This window comes from Trichechus manatus, unplaced genomic scaffold (genome assembly GCF_000243295.1).
Source record: "Trichechus manatus latirostris isolate Lorelei unplaced genomic scaffold, TriManLat1.0 scaffold00091, whole genome shotgun sequence".
NCBI lineage: Eukaryota > Metazoa > Chordata > Mammalia > Sirenia > Trichechidae > Trichechus > Trichechus manatus.
In genome coordinates this window covers 5,676,354-5,698,478 of record NW_004444027.1, presented here as the reverse complement: position 1 = coordinate 5,698,478, position 22,125 = coordinate 5,676,354, and the positions used below count along the sequence as shown (strand labels likewise).

At 40.2% G+C, this 22,125-nt stretch overlaps 1 protein-coding gene across 7 annotated transcripts in view; it reads right to left on the bottom strand.

Annotated features, from left to right (window-relative positions):
- Positions 1 to 22,125, bottom strand: part of EXTL3 (exostosin like glycosyltransferase 3) — a 76,654-nt gene that overhangs the window by 22,894 nt on the left and 31,635 nt on the right. For 5 of the 7 annotated variants that reach the window (XM_023736732.1, XM_023736729.1, XM_023736733.1 and 2 more), the window contains one exon: positions 6,139 to 6,266. In XM_023736732.1, the coding sequence (XP_023592500.1) occupies positions 6,139 to 6,266 (128 nt within the window). Of the gene's footprint in view, positions 1 to 914; positions 1,457 to 4,649; positions 6,267 to 22,125 lie in introns of those variants that run through there. The other 2 variants (XM_023736734.1, XM_023736735.1) reach the window with 2 other exon arrangements.

Below are 22,125 nucleotides of genomic sequence, written 5' to 3'. Positions count from 1 at the left end.
TGTTGTGGGGTTGTTAACCAATGTCATAAAACAACATGTGTACTACTGTTTCATGAGAAACTATTTGTTCTGTAAGCCTTCACCTGAAGTACAATATAAAAAATAAAAAAAAAAATAGTGTGAAATCAACTATTAATCAAAGAATGTACAAAAAGATAGGTGAGAGTTTTTTTTTACCTATCTAAAACAAGAGCGTCTTTTGCAAATCTCATGTTTCTTATATATTCTGAAGTTTGCAACTGCTTAACTTATACAAGAAGTTCATTCACTGTCATGAAAAGCAATTTGCAATTCATATTAAACAAATGTATGCCTCTTACTGTATGCACATACAAAGGAATGTGCAATTCAGCAAAGCAGGGCAACAACTACATATAAATATGTGTATATACGTGTGTGTATAGTTAATTCATCTTCTAAAGACTAAGAAAAGATGATTAAACATAATAGTCAATTATACTTCAAGATATACTCTGTAACTACTGTACACATTTAAATTCTAACAACATTAAATAATACTAGGGTTTACAGACGAAATAAAGGTTATTTATCACAGCAATTTTTCTAAACAATCCATTCTCCACAAAAGCCAATGTGTTCTTTTAAACAGATACAATTAAATTTATCTTGTGTTTAAAAAAAGTGGGGGGTGGGGGGATAGTGGGGATACAGAGCTTCACATATGTATACATATTTGCATACACACAGAATATTTCTGGAAAGATATTCAAGAAACTATAAAGAGAAAAGAAGCTTACTTTTCACTGAAAACTCTTTTATACTATTTAATTTTTTTTACTATGTACAGTTATTACTTTTTTTTTTAAAAAAGAGTTAACACTAATAGATACAATGATTGTTAAATAAACAGTTCAGATTAATGTAGATGAATGACTATTCCATTAAACACACCACTTTAAAATACAACATGTTCAAAGAAGCCCTTTCCTCCTCTTCAAAAGAAAATCTTAAGGAACCAATACTTGAAGTCACAGTGAAGAAAAAAATTTTACTAGCTCCCTTTAGAAAAGAAAAATCATACAGCAAAGCCACGAGGATGCAGAGAAAAACACTAACACATCCAGTTGGGGAAGTCAAAAGTTCTGGATCCCAGGTAACAGATACTTAGAACCAATAAGAGACACCTACCTTCCAGTCCACAATCTCACAACTTCTCTGAAGATTACACTGTCTTAGTTATCTACTGCTGCTATAATACCACAAGGGCATGGCTTTAACAAACAAATTGATTTTCACTCACAGTTTAGGAGGCTAGAAGTCCGAATTCAGGGCGCTGGCTCTAGGGGAACACTTTCTCCTCTCTGTCGGCTCTGGGGGAAGGTCTTGTCTCTTTTCATGTTCTGTTCTTTGGCTTCTTGGTGTTCCTCATGTGGCATGGCATCTATTTTCACCCCATCCCCCATCTATGCTTGCTTGCTTCCTTGCTTAATATGTCCTTTATATCTCAAAAGAGATTTACATGAGACAGACTCTACACTAATAGTGCCTCATTAACATAACAAAGAAAACCTATTCCCAAATGGGATTATAACCAAAAGTATACAGGTTAGGAATTCCAACACATATTCTGGGGGGACACAATTCACATACCATAAAATTCACCCTTTTAAAGTGAACAATTCAGTGGTTTTTAATATATTCACAAAGCTATGCAACCATCACCACTATCTAAATTCAAAACATTTTCATCACCCCAAAAAGAAACCCCATACCAGTCAGCAGTCACCCCTCCCAGCCCCTTGCAACCACTAATGTACTTTCTGTTTCCATGGATTTGCCTGTTCTTTTGTATCTAGCTTCTTTCACTTAACATGTTTTCAAAGTTCATCCATATTGTAGCGTGTATGAGTACTTCATTTCTTCTTACTGTAAAATAGTAATCCATCGTATGGACATACCACAGTTTGGTTTTCCATGTACCAGTTCATTGGCAGGGATCTGTTTATCCTTTTTTACTATTTCTAAATAATGCAGCTATAAACATTCACAAGTTTTTGAGTGGACATATGGTTTCAGGTGTCTTGGGTGTCACCTTTCTTCTGTCCCCTTTAGAACACATCTACCTCTTTCTTGGCTACGTAAGTTGAAGTTTGCAAAATCTAAACATACTAGCTTTTGCCACAGGGAATGTTTCTTGTTATGCTTGCCCTTTGCTTTTGAACCTAGGTCTGTTTCATCGCCATTTGGGTGTAATAATTAGATTGGGGCGATAAGAGAAAGCTTTTAGATCAAAGGATGCCCAAACCAGTAAGAAGAGAGTCAAGTTGATAAAAGGTTAGAATATATACTCTGAGACAATTTACCAATCCCAAAACCAGAGGTTAAATCCCAAATTTCCACAATTAAGACATTAAAAAGCTGCCCGTTATTCTCTCATCACCTGTAAATCTGTTGACGAACGGCATGGAAAAGGTCAAAAGTCTTGCTAAATCAGGAGCCAAAGAAGATAGCCAATGCCAGCTATTTTAATAAATGTCAAGCTCGTCAAACCAGGACATCTTATCTCAATCATTCTTATGCTCTAGGGGTGATTAGCAATTCTCCCCTAACAACTGTGATGACACAGACCAGTTGTTTAATCATTACATGGGTTTTTTTTTTTTCTTTCATAAGACTAAGTGGAAACTAATGAGGATGTATCAAAAAAGACAAAAGAACTAGTTCGAAAGGGCTCCTACTAACAAATCTGTAATAATTTGAGCATAAAAAGAAATAGTATTAGTAACTGATTATAATATATCTGATTTTTAAAAATCTATGCATCCATATACATGTTTTGAAATATAATAAAAATTGGTAGAGAAAAAAAAGCAAGTGGAGAGAGCTATTTATTATCATGGTACAAAGAAACATCTCCCAATTTAAGCAGGATTTTTTTTTTTTAATCACAGTAACAAAATCTTGCTTGAATAATATACTTGGAGGAGATCAAAGGAAATGTGAGAAGTTGGACAGGGGAGAGGAGGAGGAGATGGTCTAATTTGTGAGGAATGTATCAAATCATTCCTTAGATATATATTTAAGACAGATAAAGCTAAGAAAGCTGTTGCTCCTTCATCTGAACATCTCCACTTATAAACCTAAGCCAAAAGAAGACTGAGAGCGAGGTAAATCAGGTTACGCTTTCAGTGAGTGGAATGAAAGCACAGAAAAGAGTTCTCTATCAGAGATCCATATTTAATTTGAGTAAGTCCTCTATGGAAATCTATTCCAGCCTTTCTCAAACTATCTGCGGTGAACAATTGATTTCCTCCAAATTTATTGTGGATTAATACTTTCATAAAATATAATAAACATGAACTGTATGGTTTCTTAAGTACGACACCAAAAGCGCAACCAACCAAAGAAAACATAGACAAACTGGACTTCCTCAAAATTAAAAACTTCTGTGCTTCAAACGACACCATCAAGAACGTGAAAAGACAACCCATAGAATGGGAGAAAATCATATATCTGATAAGGGACCTATATCTAGAATAAAGAACTCTTACAACTCAATAATCAAAAAGACAGATAACCCAATTAAAAAAACGGGCAAAAAATCTGAATAGACGTTTCTCCAAAGAAGATATACAGATGGCCAATATGCACATAAAAAGATGCTCAACATCATTAGCCCTCATAGAGATGTAAATCAAAACCACAATGAGATACCACTTCAACCAACTAGAATAGCTTTCATCAAAAAGTTAGATAATAACAAGTACTGGTGAGAATGTGGAGAAATTAGAACTCTCATACACAGTTGGTGGGAATGTAAAATGGTGCAGCCACTTTGGAAAACAGTCTGGCAGTTCCTCAAAATATTAAAACATTAACATTCGTGTACAAGCCTTTGGTACAAACATGTTTTCACTCCTAGGTATATAGTCAAGAGAATGAAAAATATATGTTCATACAAAAATGTATAGCAGATTATTTATAATAGTAAAAGTAGAGAACAATCCAAATGCCCATCAACTAATGAATGAACAAAAAATGGTAAATCCATGTAATGCAATATTATTCAGCAATAAAAAGGAATGAAGTTCTGATATATGCTACAACACAGATGAACTTTGAAAACAATGTATTTTTAAGCAAATAATGCGTGCATTCTACTTTTTTTTGCATACTGCTGTAAAAAAATTAGCATAGCATGTCTTAGTTATCCAGTGCTGCTGTAACAGAAATACCACAAGTGTGTCGCTTTAACAAACAGAAATTTATTCTTCCAAATTCAGGGCACCAGCTCCAAGGGAAAGCTTTCTCTCTCTTTTGACTCTGGGGGAAGGGCCTTGTCATCAATCTTTGCCTAGTCTAGGAGCTTCTCAGCACAGGGATCCCGGGTTCGAAGGACATGCTCTGCTCCTAGCTCTTCTTTCTTGGTGGCAGAAGGTCCCTCTCCTCTCTCCTTGCCTCTATGTTTTATATCTCAAAAGAGACTGACTCAAGATACAGCCTAATCCTGTAATCCTGCCTCATTAACATCATAGAGGTTAGGATTTACAACACACAGGATAATTACATTAGATCACAAAATGGAGGACAACCACACAATACTAGGAATCATGGCCTAGCCAAGTTGACACGTTTTTGAGAGATACAATTCAATCCATAACAGCATGCTTACAAAAATACCCGGGGCGGGGGGGCCATTTTGGCAAAAAGTGTAGAACACGTGTTATTTGTGTAAAAATACAGTATACTAAGTGAAAGGAGACAGTCATAAAAGGCCACATGTTATATGATTCCATTTAGATGAAATGTCCAGAATAAACAAATCTACAGAGACAGAAAGTAGATTTGTGGTTCCTAGGCCTGGAGGTTTGGAGAGAAATGGGGAGTGATTTCAATGGGTATGTGATTTCTTTTGTGGTGATGAAAATGTTCTAAAATTGATTGTGTTGATGGTTGCACAATTCTGTGAATATATTAAAAAACAATGAATGGGTGAATTCTATGGTATGTGAATTATATCTCAATAAAGCTGTTACAAAAAAAGGAACTGAAAAAAAATGATCACACACTTGGAAGTCATGGAAAATGTCAAATTGCTTTAAAAGTTTCTAAATGCTTACTCTCAGTTTTTGTACTTACCTCATTGTGGACAGGTAACAAACTGTCCATGGACCAGAATAGCAGTCCATGGCACATTGAACAGCTCTGATCTACTCCATTCTCTTACCTGAAATGTGTACTCAAATGGGATATTTAAGCCCAAATAAGAACTACTAAGGTTCAAAAAAAAAACAGTATAGCTTAGTAGCTGACATAGAAGTTCTGGAGTTAGACAAACCCGTGCTTGAATCCCAGTTCTGCCACTTACTTTCTAGCTTCATGGCTTTATTCTCTTGGATCTCAATATACTCCTATATAAAAATGGTGATAACTACTACTTATATCATCAAGTTTTACGAGGACTAAATGAGATAAGCTGGGGAAAAATTCTCAGCTAGTCCCTGGTACACAGTATGGGTTCAACAAGTATTAAGCGCCATCATCATAATCACTACCACCACTTCCTCCTTGTCCTCTTGGATCTTTACTTCTCCATCTTTCCCCAAGTTTTTTAGGCCTCAGAATTTTGGCAATGTGCTGTTGCTCCAACATATAGAAACATGTTGCTTCTGTCTGCCTGGGAGTTATTCCCCATTCCTCTAATAACAAAAATCTAAAATTTGTTTTAGGGAACTATCCCTTTCCCCCACTCTCAGTCCACATGGTTTGGGATTTGAGGATGACCTAACCCCAGCTTCCTGGCCTCACAGGAAGAGCCTATATGAGAACCAAGTCAACAAAGAACAAAGAGATGGAGATAAATAAAGTCCTTCGACATCAGCTAAGACCTGGAGGCAGCTATGCCCTAAGTGAGCCTTACTACCTCTGAGGTTTTCTCAGTTACTATCAACCAAGAGCGGGAGAAAGATGTGACAGACTGCTTCCATAAAGATCAGCTGCCTTGGAAACCATATAGAGCAGTTCTACTCTGTCCTATAGGGTCACTATGAGTCAGAATTGACTCAACAGCTGTGGGTTATCAGTCAAGAAATTCGTTTTGCTGCCTAATCCAGGTTTGACTTAGTTTTGTGTCACTTGCAAACTAAAGTGTTTCTTGATTGAAAATCTGCCTCTCACCGAAAGCCAAACATGATTTCATCGTGGCGAAGGTGAGCATCATCATCAATAGACAGGATGGCCTCTGTCTCAATTTCATTCCAGGGCAAAAATCGATTGTTCAAACTGTTCTTCTCAGTACGGACCACCTGTAATGAGGAAGAAGGCAAAGGAAAAAACACTAAAAATCAATGCTGCGTATAGAATGCAGAACCAAACTGCCTTCAGTTCAATGGAAACTGTAGCTAAATTCACTGAATAATTTTGCCTTACTACCTACCGTTTATAAAATCTAGCATACGTCTTTCAGGAATAAAAACTGGCTTTATCATTCAGCGAATGTATAAGGATATCACATTTTAAGCTTTACTCATTCATTAACTAATTTTCTTGTGAAACAAGCTAAAGCTGAGGATTATCTTACATACTGCGATAAACACAATCCAGGGAAATTTTTAAAACTTTCCCAAGAGAACACAAGATGGTCAAGCAGAATTGAGACTAGAATTCCCAGTTCCAGAATCTCCCAGCTAACAGTGCCTGGTCATAAACTTTGAAACCAAACCTAGAAACTCCTCAGGCCTGCAATTTTTCTGGTTGATACCACAATAAAAATTACAGCTCATCCAGTTGCAGTTAATTACTTCACTTTTGCAATTCCTACCTACAATTGCTGACTAGACATATAAAAGCCTTTTTTTTTTCTTTTCAAGGTGTACCTATTCAGTAAAACTAAAAATTTCTGTGTCCATAGCAAATCCCAATTCAAAGAATCTCTATCCAAAGTAATCCACATATGCAAAGCAATAGAGCGATATTATAACTCGAATTTTTCTTTTAAACCATTAGTTTACCAATAATACCTTTGTTATTCACCTGCCCCCCCATACTCAAATACACAAGAATTAGCATAGTCAGTATTTTTTATAGCTCATTTTATTTTTATGGTATCTACATCTAGTTAATCCAGCTAATGAGAAACTATCATTCTATTCTCAAAAGCCAAAAACGAAGACACCCCCTTTAGGAATCATCTTTTTAAAAAGCCAAGAAGAATCATCTTACTTTCAACAGAACGCTTTACTTTTACTAAGGATAATCTCTGCCTAGAAAGATGAATGTGAATGTAATTATATCAGGTGTCTTAAAGTTTATGAATCGTTTTAAAAGTACTCCATGACCTCACTAGCATTGTCTGTTCTGCTTAAAATACCCTTTCCTCCATTCTTCTACCAAAACTATTCCTTCCCTTTAAGACCCAGCCTAGATGCCTCCTCCTACATTCCAGCTTGTAAAAATTAATAACTCCTGCTATATTCTTAAAACATAGTCCTCATACTTCAAAATAAAGCACTTAGAATCCAATTAATTCAGACTGAAGATCATATGGTTCAACTCTCATTTTAAACCTGGGAAAGCTGAAGCCTAGAAGAATCATGTCACCTAACTGGTAAGTGGCAGAGCCAGAACTCTAACTCGTACCTTCTGACTGCAAATCCAGTTCTTTCTCTACTAAACTTATGTTAACTTTATAAATCTTATCAAGCCCAAGTGACCACTAATTGGAAAATGTACTGTTTATTTGTATACCATCATGAAAGAAATATGCTGCCAATAAAGGAAGAATGGGAAGTACTTTATCCCTTAGAATGTTTATTAAAGATCTTTCTTAGACTTCACCTCAGCCCCAGAGAAGTCCCTGCCCAACTCAACACAAAAAGAATCTGTGATAAATATAATACTACAGTTGACAGATGTCAGAGTCAAGTAATGGACAAAAGAAATCTATACAAAAATCCCTGAGTTGGTAGCCCAGGGTCTCCCAGGCTCAGATTCAACAGTGACAAAACAAAGGAACTGAGGACTGGGGTCAGGGAATACAATTAGAATGGCAGAGAAGGGGGAAACTGCCAAGTACTCACTTTAGCAGCTCTTGGGCTCCATTCCCTATGGAGTGGGAGGGTGGCCAGAAGTAGCAGGAGCCAAACGCCAAGCTCAGGGATGGTAAAATGCTTTCAATTGTAAGACACATCGCAATCTCAGAGATATTAAAATGTAAAATAATGTACACCTTACAATCGATGAAAAACGTAGATGTTCACTCAATCTCCTCCAACAGACTACCCTCGGATCACCCGTTTTACTTTCCTAAAGTACCCAGAATTCACTTAATTGTTATTGTTAGCTGCCATCAAGTCGAGCCCACACACAGTGGGATCATTTCAGAAGTAGATTGCCAAGCCCTTCTTCCTAGTCTGTCTTAATCTGGACACTCTGCTGAAACCTGTTCAGTAGCACAGCAATACACAAGCCTCCACTGACAGATGAGTTGGGACTGTGCTTGAGGTGCATTCACTTAATAAAGAGCTGCAATTCTGCCAGTTCAGTTAAACAAAGCTCCTCAACTCTAGCATGTGAATACACATCGCTTAATATGAAGAAAAATCACTGAAAAATTCAATTCTTGAATATTCACTAGTAGATTAAAAATTTTGTGGGTTAATCACCCTGAGGATTATCTACAGAAAAATTAGTAATCCAGGAACACAGCAAAGAGCCTTAGTACTCAAAGTGTGGTCCAAGGACCAGAAACACTGGCATAACCTGGGAGTTTGTCAGAAATGCAGTACTGCAGGGCCACTCAAAATCTGAGTCAGAATCTGCATTTTAACAAGATCCCAAGGTGATTCCTATACACATTAAATTTCAAGAAAACACTGGTACAGAGGTAAAAGCATGGTCTTTGGCATCAATCAGAAAAGCTTGGGTTCAAATCCCAATTCCTCCACTTACTAGCTGTGTGAACATAAGTAACCTCTCTGCCAAACCAATACAGCACCATGTTGTTGGCAAAAACTAAGGCTATTTATCAGCCAAATCTGACAATCTTAAAATAAACCAACTCTTAATCTAAAAACAAATAACAGCAACAACAACAAAAACTAAAATAATCATAATCTGATATGTATCTGTCCAATTTACAAAGTAAATCAAATCAAGAGGACTTGTTTGTTCTTTGCAAGTCTGAAATAGGGTTATAGAGCTGAAGGTTTAATATTAAATGTGTTTTGGTCTAGATATCACATTCAGTTTTTTTAGTAGGTTAATTAAAGTCCATACTTGAATATGAAGAGGTATGAGAGGAACACTATTATGAATTATATGTACATCTACCACCTCCACTCATCCTGAACCAATTCCTTTGGGCTGGATGACAAGATTTTCAGATATAGGGAACAGAAGCAATAGCAATCAAAATAAAAACTTTTATGGATTCACAGAAACATCACACCAAGTATCACAACTAACCGTGGTTAGCTTACAAACAACTGTGGTCAATAAGTCAGCTTTAAGAATTTAGAGCAGTGGTTCTTAACTGGGAGTAATTTTGCTCCTCAAGGCACACTTGGCAGTGCTAGAGACATTTCTGGTTGTCACAATTTGAGTGAGGAGGGTAATGCTACTGGTATCTAGTGAATAGAGACATGGGTTGGTGCTAAACATCTGACAACACACAAAACAGCCCCGCACAACAAAGAATTACCTGGTCCAAAATACCACTGGTGCCACTGTTGAAACACTCTGATTTAGAGTCAACCACCAGTAGACAGTAAAGCAAACAGTACTTTGAGGAATAACTATAGTTAGTTATCTAAAAACAATCACCTTCTCTCCATAACCACAAAGAAATTTCAGCCCTTACAAACTTTGCAAACAAAAACTAGAAATTACTAGTTTTGCTTTAAAAATATAGTACTTAATGGCTAGACAAAAGCTCAGCAAACCAACCATTATGCATTCTGACATGGAAATCAGGACAAAGACTCAAACATTTCTAAATGCAGACATGCAGATCATCAACGCTGACATCTACGAGTTTTGAGAAATGGCAGATCAAACTTAAAAGAAATGAGTCAACCAGAATTAGTATGTCAAGTTCAGAAAAGATTCTCGTTTTTGTTCACGCTGTTGTTTTGTTTTTAAGTATAACAATGTCCCTGGCCCCTACCATTGACTATTTCTTCATGTTACTATAGCATATTGCTATTAGAGCCTTGTGGTTATACCTTAGTAACTTGCAAACATGAAGACACACCTTCAAGTTACTGACTTTATTACTGGCACAACACTGACCAAAATATGTAGAGTATATCACTGGCATATAGTAAATGTTCAACAAATGTTTTATGAATGCATGAAAGAATAGGAAATAGGAATTCACTTAGCCCTGTCCAACCTATTTTTAAAATATGGAATAAAGATTTGAGAATTTCATGTATCAAAACTATTACGAATACTCAATATATTTAGTAATATTAAAAGATGATAACATGAGAGAACTTAGAAAAACCTCTTAGTATTTAACCTAGTTTTCTCTATCAAAAAATTCATCAACTTACAACAATCAAGTCAGAAGCAATACTCACTAATACTCGTTTTTCTTGTTTCATGTAAATGTTCCTTGATGATTCCTTACTAGTCCTTCTGTTTACCATAGTTCATGAAAGTCTTGACTTTCTCTCATTACATCTTTCTTCTCATCATATGGAACAGAACAGCAGTCACAGCCTAGGATCCTGCCATATGCAAATGTATGCAAGTGTATGTATGATCAAAAAAATAATCAGGTGGCAGAGCCAAGATGGCAGCTTAGTCACACGCACCATAACATCCCCCTGCACCAAAGACCCAAAACACCAAGCAAAACAGAAGCAGATAACAATCCAGCAACCCTGAACATCAAAAAAGAAGGTCTACAAACTGAACCAAATACCGACAGGAAGGAAAAAGTGAATGAAAGCAGCAAAAGAGGAGTAACACAGAACGGAGGAGCTCAGCCATCCATCCCGGCCCAATGTGGCCATCTTAGGACAAAGCAAACAGTGACCCTAGGTGAAGAAAACACCAAGGCAGCTTCGCGACTTTCCCAAAAGGGACACAGAAACTCTACAGACACGCATGGAAAGAAGCAAAGGTAGGGAGGGAGCCAGGATTCAGAACCAGAGATACTAAGGAGCAGTGGCCCCTGACCTCAGGGGTGGGTGGTGCACACGAGGTGGTGGACCATGTGGAGTATCGGCGGGAGGTCTCCCATCCAACGTGTGCCTGGGTGGCCCCCCTCCTCACATTAGAGTTGGGACAGGTCCCATACACTGGCTGCAGTGGATGCGAGGTGGCCCAGCACCTGTATATCCTAGCCAGAGGGACACAATCCCCCTCACTCCATTCTCCTGATCGGAGGCTACAGAGGGTCCCATATCCCAACCACTTCGCATGACCAGGGGACCAAACAAGAGCCTATCCACTTCCTCCCTAACCTACCCAACCCCATCCACTACCACCCCTTGCCCACCCAACAAACAAGAATACGTACACTCCTGCGTGCACACCCACCCACCACCTACCCCCACCAAGGGCCTGGTGGGGAGTAGTGGAGGCGAAGCAGCGAGAGCCTGACCGCCACTCGCTCCTCCTCCTCCCCACCCAGTGAGGAGGAGAGTAGACAGGACTGTGTGCATAACCCTCTGCCACTTTATCCCTCCTCCCCCTGCTGGCACAAGGTAGAGGTGGCGCCAACATGTGCACATCAACCAGGCACGACTCCTTTCCTTACGGCGCCCGGCAAGGGGCAAAGAAGCTGCGACCACACGCATATCTCCCTGAAACCCCTTTCCTCCCTCCCTCTGCCTCGTGCGGGGCAGAGGCAGAGCAAGTGCACGTGCATCTGATCACTGCACCTTCCTCCCTCTGCCTACTCACCGACAGGTGGATGCGGCGTGACTGAGAGAGCATCTTCCTGCTGTTCCTTCCTCCCTCCCCTCGCCCAGGAGGAGGTGGAGGTAGAGCAACCGCAGGTCTGCCTGCTGCCTCTCCTCTATCACCCACACCTCCCCACTCCCAACCAATGAGAGGTGAAGAAAACACCTCCACTTGTCTGCCACACTCATCATATAGGCCACTGTACCTGCAAAAAGACCACTACTCCTCGCTCCTGTGCCACCAAACCTAAGACAGACAGAGACCAAAGCCTGAGCAACCCACCCTCAGCTACCCGGCAAGACCACTAAACAGAGACTCAAGCTCCCATACCTACATGCTGCCCCACTCGCCTGAAGACAGGTAGGGAGCACTCCAGCACAGCCAGTCCAGCAACCAGAGCACCACGCCTGCTAGGAATCAGCAAAACACAGCAAAAAAACAGGACCCTGCAAACAATTCTACAATTTAAGAGTAAATTCAATACCCCTTAAGGTCCCAGAGAAAACAGACATTACCCAAACCACCTAAAGAAGCAGTGCAAGATGCACTCAGCAAGTGACCAAAATAAAGAACCAAAAAAACTCCGAGGAAGAAAAGGTATTGGAGCTTCCTGATAAAAATTCAAAAGACCTATGTACAGAGTCCTCAAAGGAATCAAGGAAAACACCGATAAAACCAATGAAAGCACAGACAAAATGACAGAAGAATTCAGGAAAACAATACAAGAACAAAATGACAAAATAAATAGACAACTGGAAACCCTGCAAAAAGAGCAACTAGAAACCATGCAAAATCCAGCATTGCAATAAAATTTCAGAAATAGACAACTCAATGGAAAGTCACAGGAGCTGAATTAAAGCAATGGAAAACAGGATCAGCGAAACAGAAGACAAATCCCTTGACGCTAATCTGTACGAGGAAGAATTTAAAAAAAAAAAACACTGAAGAAGCCTAAGAGTCATACGAGAAACCATCAAAAGGAATAACTTACATGTGATAGGAATCCCAGAAAGTGAGGAGTCAACAAAAAGAACATAGAGAATTGCTGAAGATTTCCTGACAGAAAACTTTCCCTAAAATCATTAAAGACGAAAAGATAACCATCCAAGAAGCACAACAAACCCCATACGGGATAGATCACAAAAGAAGAACACCGAGACATATCATAATCAAACTTTCAAAAACCAAAGACAAAGAAAGAATCCTGAAAGCAGCTCAGGAAAAACGAAAGATCACCTACAAAGGGGCACTGACAAGACTAAACTCTGATTACTCGGCAGACACCATGCAGGAAAGAAGGCAATGGGATGAGATATAAAACTTTGAAAGAAAAAAACCGCTGAGAATTATATATCCAGCAAAACTGTCCCTCAAATATGATGGTGAAATTAGGACATTTCCAAACAAAGAGAAAATAAGGAAATTTGTAAAAAAACAGACCATACATACAAGAAACATTACAGGGAGATCTTTGGACAGAAGACTAACACCACCAGACAACAAGCTGAGATTAAAATACACGACAACATCAGTCAGATATCAACCAGATAAAGAAGTCTCAAAAATAAAATAAAGATAAAAGACGGAAAACAGGGAACTAGAGACATCAATCTGTAACTATGAACACTTCAAAACAAAAAAGGAGAATAAAGGGTACAGGTTTACAACTTCTATGTGGAGTGGAAGTCAAGGAAATATCAAAAATTAAATTACTGGAGGCAGGGCCAAAATAATGGAGTCGTCAGATGCTTCCTGTGGTCCCTCTTACAACAAAGACCTGAAAAAACAAGTGAATGAATTACACATGACAATCTAGGAGCCTGAACATCAAAGGCAAAGTTGAGGAATTGGAATGAGTGGCAGGGGGAGGGAGAGACGGTTCAGAAGCAGCGAAGAGTTGCCAGACCTGACCTGGCCAGCACCGGCAAGGTGCAAGCTGGATCAGCTGGCATACTCTGTGAGACAAGCAGTGGTGCTTGGGATGCATTTTCCGCATCGGGAGAGACAGAATGGCAGAGAGTCTGCTCAAACCTCAGAACCAGCAAGAAGCGGCACTCAATCGGCAAAAGATAAGTACATGCGTCTAACCTACTATGCATATCAAAAAACCACCCTGTTTGGAAAGAACCACTCTCCCATTTACCCATCCCCTCTCCACTCCACACAGGTCCCACTCCGGCTTCAGCGACTGCCATGCCCCCTGGGCTGGCAGTAGGACCCATCATACGATCTGAGCCATTCTTCCGGCTTTACAGAGGGAACAAATTAACAGACAGGAAAAAATAATCTCCCAGCTCCCCCAAGCAGGGAACTCAGAAAAGGCACAGCCTTGTTGAACAGGCACAGGCATAAGGGGTCCACAGACTTTGAATGCCCTTGAACACTGCATAGAACCTGTGTGGGCCCATGTCAAAAGCATAGGTCCTCGTTACCACAGTACAAGAGAATAGACACCTGAAGCCGATATTCAACTATATCAGCTACAAGGGGGAGTGGTACATTAGTAACATTTGACACCACCCTGCCCATTAAGCAGGATCCTCACCTACCCACATCAGGGGCCAGAGGACTGGTGGCTCCACCGACACTATGCAGCTACCCACGACAGGGGTCCAACAGTAAGTGGTGCCTCCCAATCCTTACAGCCAACAACACTGGGTGCCCATAGTCCAGCTGCAAAATTCACCCACCTATGCAATCTAGGGAAAAGGGACATGCTTTCCTCCCAGACACTCAGGGGCAGCCATCAGCCCCCTGCCTTGCTCAGTGCGTGACCCCCTACTGCAGCCAGATACCCATACCTACACCAGTCACCCATGCCTAAGACTGTAGGTGAGAGCCTGCACTACACACCTGGTGACCAACTACCTGGACACCTGAGCTGAATCCATACAAGAAAAGTGAACAGGCTCCTGGGCTCACATACTTAGTAACAGATCTAACCACCTGGTGACAGGATGTTAGAGCTTCAGAGGTGCCTGTCTTAGTCATCTAGTGCTGCTGTGACAGAAATACCACAAGTGGATGGCTTTAACAAAGAGAAATTTATTTCCTCACAGTAAAGTAGGCTAAAAGTCCAAATTCAGGGCGTCAGCTCCAGGGGAAGGCTTTGTCTCTCTGTGGACCTTCTCATCAATCTTCCCCCAGACCAGGAACTTCTCCGCGCAAGGACCCCAGGTCCAAAGGACGCGCTCTGCTCCTGGCACTGCTTTCTTGATGGTGTGAGGTCCCCAACTATCTGCTTGCTTCCCTTTCCTTTTATCTCTTATAAGATAAAAGGTGGTGCAGGCTATACCCCAGGGAAACTCCCTTTATATTCGATCAGGGATGTGACCTTAGTAAGGGTGTTAAAATTCCACCCTAATCTTCTTTAACATAAAATTACAATAACAAAATGGAGGACCACACAATACTGGGAATCATGGCCCAGCCAAATCGACACATGTATTTTTGGGGGGACATAATTCAATCTATGCCATTCCACCCTTTGGCCCCCCAAAAATCACATCCTTGCAACATGCAAAACATATTCATCCCATCATATCATAAGTCTTAACGCCAAGTTAAAAATCCAAAAATTCCTCTTCATCTGTGAAATCTAGAATACAAGTTATCTGCTTGCAAAGGTACAATGGCAGAACAGGCACAAGCTAGACATTTCCATTACAAATGGGAGAAACTGGAGGAAAAGACAGGATAACAGGCACCAAGCAAGTCAGCAGAACAAATTACATTAGCCCTCAAGGCTTTGAAAATAATCTTCTGTTCTCTGAGACAATTTACACAATGGCTCTGCCTTCCAGACTCTAGGTATTGGCCACTCTCTCCAGGTTCTGAATGGAGGCCCCTGAGCCCTGGGCTTCAGCTCCACCTTACAGACCCAACAGGACAGCAACCCTGCTCCCTTGGCTTTAGGCGCACCATTCTCCTAGTCCATCTGAGTGGCGACTCCACCCTTTGAAACACCAGAGGCCATGGCTCCACCCTTTGAAACCCCAGAGATCACGGCCATACCTTTTGAGACTGAGGCAGCTCGGCTTGTGTTCCTTGTTTCTTCACGGCTTCTGCTTCCTTTGGTCTCTCGGCCCTTAGGCCTCACGACCACATCTGTCCTGCTGGGGCAAGTGTTCCAGAGCTCTGTAGCTCAAGCTCCCTCACTCTGTGGGTTGGCAAGCCTAGCTCCACCAATAAGTGTCCAGAGGCACCTGACTCCACCAAGAAGACTCCTGCACACAGGCACTCAGTTCTCTTGCTCCGTGGGTCGGCTCCAGCCTCTCTGGCACTGGTCTCCTGGTTCTGCTGCTGCTGGTTCTCTGCCGCTGCCACTTCTCTGCTGCTGCAGGTTCTCTGCTGCTGCTAGTCCTCTGCTGCTCATCTATCAATTCACAGTTTTAAAACTACTTCCACATTTTAGGTATCTGTTAGAGCAGCACCCCACTCTCTCGGTACCAAATTCTGTCTTAGTCATCTAGTGCTGCTGTGACAGAAATACCACAAGTGGATGGCTTTAACAAAGAGAAATTTATTTCCTCATAGTAAAGTAGGCTAAAAGTCCAAATTCAGGGCGTCAGCTCCAGGGAAAGGCTTTGTCTCTCTGTGGACCTTCTCATCAATCTTCCCCCAGACTAGGAGCTTCTCCGCGCAAGGACCCCAGGTCCAAAGGATGCACTCTGCTCCTGGCACTGCTTTCTTGATGGTGTGAGGTCCCCAACTATCTGCTTGCTTCCCTTTCCTTTTATCTCTTATAAGACAAAAGGTGGTGCAGGCCACACCCCAGGGAAACTCCCTTTATACTGGATCAGGGATGTGACCTTAGTAAGGGTGTTAAAATTCTACCCTAATCTTCTTTAACATAAAATTATAATCACAAAATGGAGGACAACCACACAATACTGGGAATCATGGCCTAGCCAAAGTGATACACACATTTTTGAGGGGACATAATTCAATCTATGACAGCGCCAATAATCAAACTAGCTCACACAAGCAGCCTATTAAGCATATCAAAACCAAACAAGAAGCTAGAACGGGGTAAGCAAACATAAAATAAACGAATATAATGACTTACTGATGGCTCTGAGACAACAGTCAATATCAAATCACATAAACAGGAAGACCATGATGGCTTCAGCAAGCCACCAAAACAAAGAATCAAGAAACCTTCCGGAGGAAGAGAATTTTTTAGAATTACTGGACGCAGAATTCAAAAGATTAATATATAGAGCTCTTCAAGAGACCAGGAAGGAGATCATGTAAAATGCAGAACACACCAAGGAACACACAGACAAAGCAACAGAGGAACTTCAGAAGATTATAAAAGACCATAATGACAAATTTAACAGGCTGCAAGAATCCATAGAGAGATAGCAAACAGAAATCCAAAAGATTAACATTAAAATTTCAGAATTAGACAACTCAACAGAAAGTCATAGGAGCAGAATTGAGGCAACGGAAGTTAGAATTAGTGAGACTGAAGATAAAGCACTTGACACCAACTTATTTGAGGAAGAATCAGATAAAAGAATTTTTTAAAATGAAGAAACCCTAAGAATTATGTGGGACTCTATCAAGAGGAATAACCTACTAGTGATTGGAGTACCAGAACAGGGGGGATAAGAGAAAATAGAGAGAGAATTGTTGAAGATTTGTTGGCAGAAAACTTCCCTAACAAAATGAAAGATGAGAAGACACCTATCCAAGAAGCTCACAGAACCCCACACAAGGTAGATCCCAAAAGAAAGTCACCAAGACAAATTATAATCAAACTTGCCAAAACAAAAGATAAAGACAGAATTGTAAGAGCAGCTAGGGATAAACAAAAAGTCATCTACAAAAGAGAGTCAATAAGACTAAGTTCGGACTACTCAGCAGAAGCCATGCAGGCAAGAATATATAAAGCCTTGAAGGAAAAAAATTGCCAGCCAAGAATTATACGTCCAGCATAACCATTTCTCAAAAATGATGGTGAAATTAGGGCATTTCCAGATAAACAGAAATTTAAGGAATTTGTAAAAACCAAACCAAAATTACAAGAAATACTAAAGGGAGTCCTCCAGTTAGAAAATCAGTAACAGCAGATAATAACCCAAGACTAGAACACAGGACAGAGCAACCAGATAACAAACCAGAAAGAGAAGTCATGAAAATAAATGAAAACTAAAAACACTGAAAATAGGGAAACATAGATGTCAATATGTAAAAGATGAGAACATTAAAACAAAAAAGAGGGACTAAAAAAGGTAGTCACAGATCTCTCATATGGAGAGGAAGTCAAGGCGATATTAAGAAATAAAAGACTGGTTTAAACTTAAAAAAAAAGGAAACTAACAATATTACACATTAAAATAAAAAAACATACAGACTCAGCAAATACAAAACCAGTAACAATGAAAAAGACGAAAAGAAAATACATAAAGAAAAAGGAGTCAGTACAGAAAATTAAGTGGAACAAAGAAACTATGACCAACACACACAAAAAGACATCAATATGACAGCACTAAACTCATACCTACCTATAATTACGCTGAATGTAAATGGACTAAATGCACCAATAAAGAGACAGAGAGTGGCAGAATGGATTAAAAAAACACGATCTGTCTATAAGCTGCCTACAAGAGACACACCTTAGACTTAAAGACACAAACAAACTAAAGCTCAGAAAGGGTGGAAAAAAATATATCCAGCAAACAACACTCAAAAAACAGCAGGAGTGGCAATATTAATCTCTGATAAAAAAGAGTTTAAAGGAAAATTCACCACAAAGGATAAAGAAGGACACTATATAACGATTAAAGGGTCAATACACGAGCAGGACATTACCATAATAAATATTTATGCACCCAATGACAGAAATCCAAAATACATAAAACAAACTCTAACAGCATCATGGTGCTAGCATAACTGGATATCCATCTGCAAAAAAATGAAACAAGACCCATACCTCAAGCCATGCACAAAAACTAACTCAAAATGGATCAAAGACCTAAATTTAAAATCTATAATGATAAAAATCATGAAAGAAAAAATAGGGAAAACGCTAGGAGCCCCAATACATGGCATAAACAGACTAGAAAACATTACTAACAAGGCAAAAACACCAGAGGAGAAACTAGATAACTGGGAACTCCTAAAAATCAAACACTTACGCTCACCAAGAGAGTAAAAAGACAACCTACAGACTGGGAAAAATTTTTGGCTACGACAAATCCAATCAGCATCTAATCTCTAAAATCTACAAGATACTGTAAAACTCAACAACAAAAAGACAAATAACCCAATTAAAAAATGGGCAAAGGATATGAACAGGCACTTCGCCAAAGAAGACATACACATGAGGAAATGCTCACGATCATTAGCCATTAGAGAAATGCAAATTAAAACTACAATGAGGTAACACCTCACCCCAAAAAGGCTAGCATTAATCCAAAAAACACAAAACAAGAAATGTTGGAGAGGTATGGAGAGACTGGAACACTTACACACTGTTGGTGGGAATGTAAAATGGTACAACCACTTTGGAAATTGATTTGGTGCTTCCTTAAAAAGCTTGAAATAGAAGTACGATATGATCCAGCAATCCTGCTCCTTGGAATATATCCTAGAGAAATAAGGGCAGTCACACGAATAAATACACGCATACCCATGTTCATTGCAGCACTGTTCACGATAGCAAAAAGATGGAAACAACCTAGGTGCCTATCAATGGACGAATGGATAAACAAATTATGGTATATTCACACAATGGAATGGTACGCAACGATACAATGATGAATCCATGAAACATCTTACAACACGGAGGAATCTGGAAGGCATTATGCTGAGTAAATTTAGTCAGTCGCAAAAGGACAAATATTGTATAAGACCACTATTATAAGTACTCAAGAAAAGGTTTAAACACAGAAAAAAACATTATTGGACGGTTTCAAGGTGGGGAGGGAGAGAGAGGGGTATTCACTAACTAGACAGTAGACAAGAATTATCTCAGGTGAAGGGAAGGACAACACACACTACAGGGGAAGTCAGCACAACTGGACTAAACCAAAGCTAAGAAGTTTCCTGAATACAATCAAACACTTCGAGGGATAAGTATCACGGGCAGGGGTCTGGGGACCATGCTTTCAGGGCACATCTAGGTCAACTGGCATAACAAAGTTTAAGAAAATGTTCTGCATCCCACTTTGGTGAGTAGTGTCTGGAGTCTTAAAAGCTAGTGAGCAGCCATCTAAGATGCATCAACTGGTCCCAACCCACATGGAGTAAAGGAGAATGAAGAACACCACAGACACAAGGAGAGTATTCACCCAAAAGACAAAAACGGCACGTAAACCAGACTTCATCAGTCTGAGACCAGAAGAACTAGATGGTGCCCACCTACCACCAATGACCACCCTGACAGGGAACACAACAGAGTCCCTGACGGAGGAGGAGAAAGGTGGGGTGCAGAACACAAATTCTAGTAAAAAGACCAGACTTAATGGTTTGATTGAGACTGTAGGGATCCCGGAAGACAAGGCCCCCGGACTCTCTGTTAGCCCCAAACTAAAAGTATTCCCGAGGCCAACTCTTCAGACAAAGATTAGACTGGACTATGGGACATAAAATGATACTCGTGAAGAATGTGCTTCTTAGCTCAAGTAGCTACATGAGACTAAATGGGCAGGTTCTGTCTGGAGGCGAGATGGGAAGGCAGAGAGGGTCAGGAGCTGGTTGAATGGACACAGGAAATCTGGGGTGGAAGGGAGGAGTGTGCTGTCACAGTATAGGGAGAGCAACCAGGGTCACATAACAATGTATGTATAAATTTCTGTATGAGAGACTAACTTGAATTGTAAACTTTCACTTAAAGTACAATTAAAAAAAAAACAAAGAACTAACTTACAAAGGAGTCATCGGAACAGAACCCTGTCATAAGTTGGGAACTACCTGTATACTGATAGAGTTATGCTGCATCTATAAGCCAAAGAACAGCTGGCGCTACCAGCAGCCTAGAGAACAAAACAGGATTGTCCCCTAGAGCCTTGAAAGAGAACATGGCCCTGCCAACATCCTGAATTCAGTTTTAAGCCACCCAGCCTGTGGCACTTTGTTAACGCAGCCTAGGGAAACTAATATAGATTCTCGCACCAGGAAGTGGGGTACTGCTTTAATAACCTAAAAACATGGAAGTGACTTCTGAACTGGGTAACAGGTAGAGGTTTGAACAATTTTGAGGCAGTTGATGGAAAAAGCCTAGATTGCCTTGAAGAGGCTGTTGGTAGAATTTAGGATGTTAAAGATGATTCTCATGAAGGCTCAGAATGGAGTGAGGAGAGCTGTAGAGAAAGCTTCTATTGTCTTGCTGTTGTTGCTAGCTGCCATCAAGTCAGAAAACACATATACTGTCAGGGACAGAATGCTGCTAGAAATATGAACATTAAAAGTGCTTTTGGTAAGCAGAGAAACAAGGAACGTGTTATTGGACACTGGAGAAAAGGTGATCCTTGTTACAAAGCAGCAGAGAACTTGGCTAAATTATGCTCTACTGCTTTGCGGAAAGCAGAACTTATAAGCAGTAAACTTGGATAGTTAGCTGAGATTTCTAAGCAAAGAATAGAAGGTGTAGCTATTTTCCCCAGCTGCTTATAGTAAAATGTAAGAGGAAAGAGATAAATTGAGGCATAAACTGTTAAGCAAAAAAGGAACCAGAACTTGAAGATTTGGGAAATTCTCAGTCTATCCATATTATAAAAACTAAGAAAGTGTGCTCTGGAGAGAATACCAAAGATGTGGCTGGACAACGTCTCTCCTATCTTCTGGTAGCCTCAGGTGTTCTCACTGACGTTTGCTAGAGAGATTACATGTATGATTTATGGATTCAATCAACCATCTCATTAGAAACGCAGCCAGCTTAGACTGGAGGTGACAGTCGGGGCAGAATGAAGGAAAGTTTTCAGACTGCTGGGATTCTACAGGCACGAAATGGGCTAATGGAGTTACTCAGCTGCAAACGTATGTTGTCCTTCAAGAAAAGGAAAGGATGATCCCAAAAGAGGTTCAGAGGTAGGCAGGGCTGCCAGCAAGGGCCCGAGGGACTGGACACCTCCTTCTGAGTTCTACGGGGTAGGGCTACCACCCAAGGAAAACAGGGCAGGGCCTCTGTCCAAAGAGGGCAGGGCCACCACTCAGGTGGGCCCAGAGGACAGGGATTTTATTTCAAGCCTTGAAATCTAACAAAATGTGCGCTGCTGGATTTCGAACTTGCTTCGGACC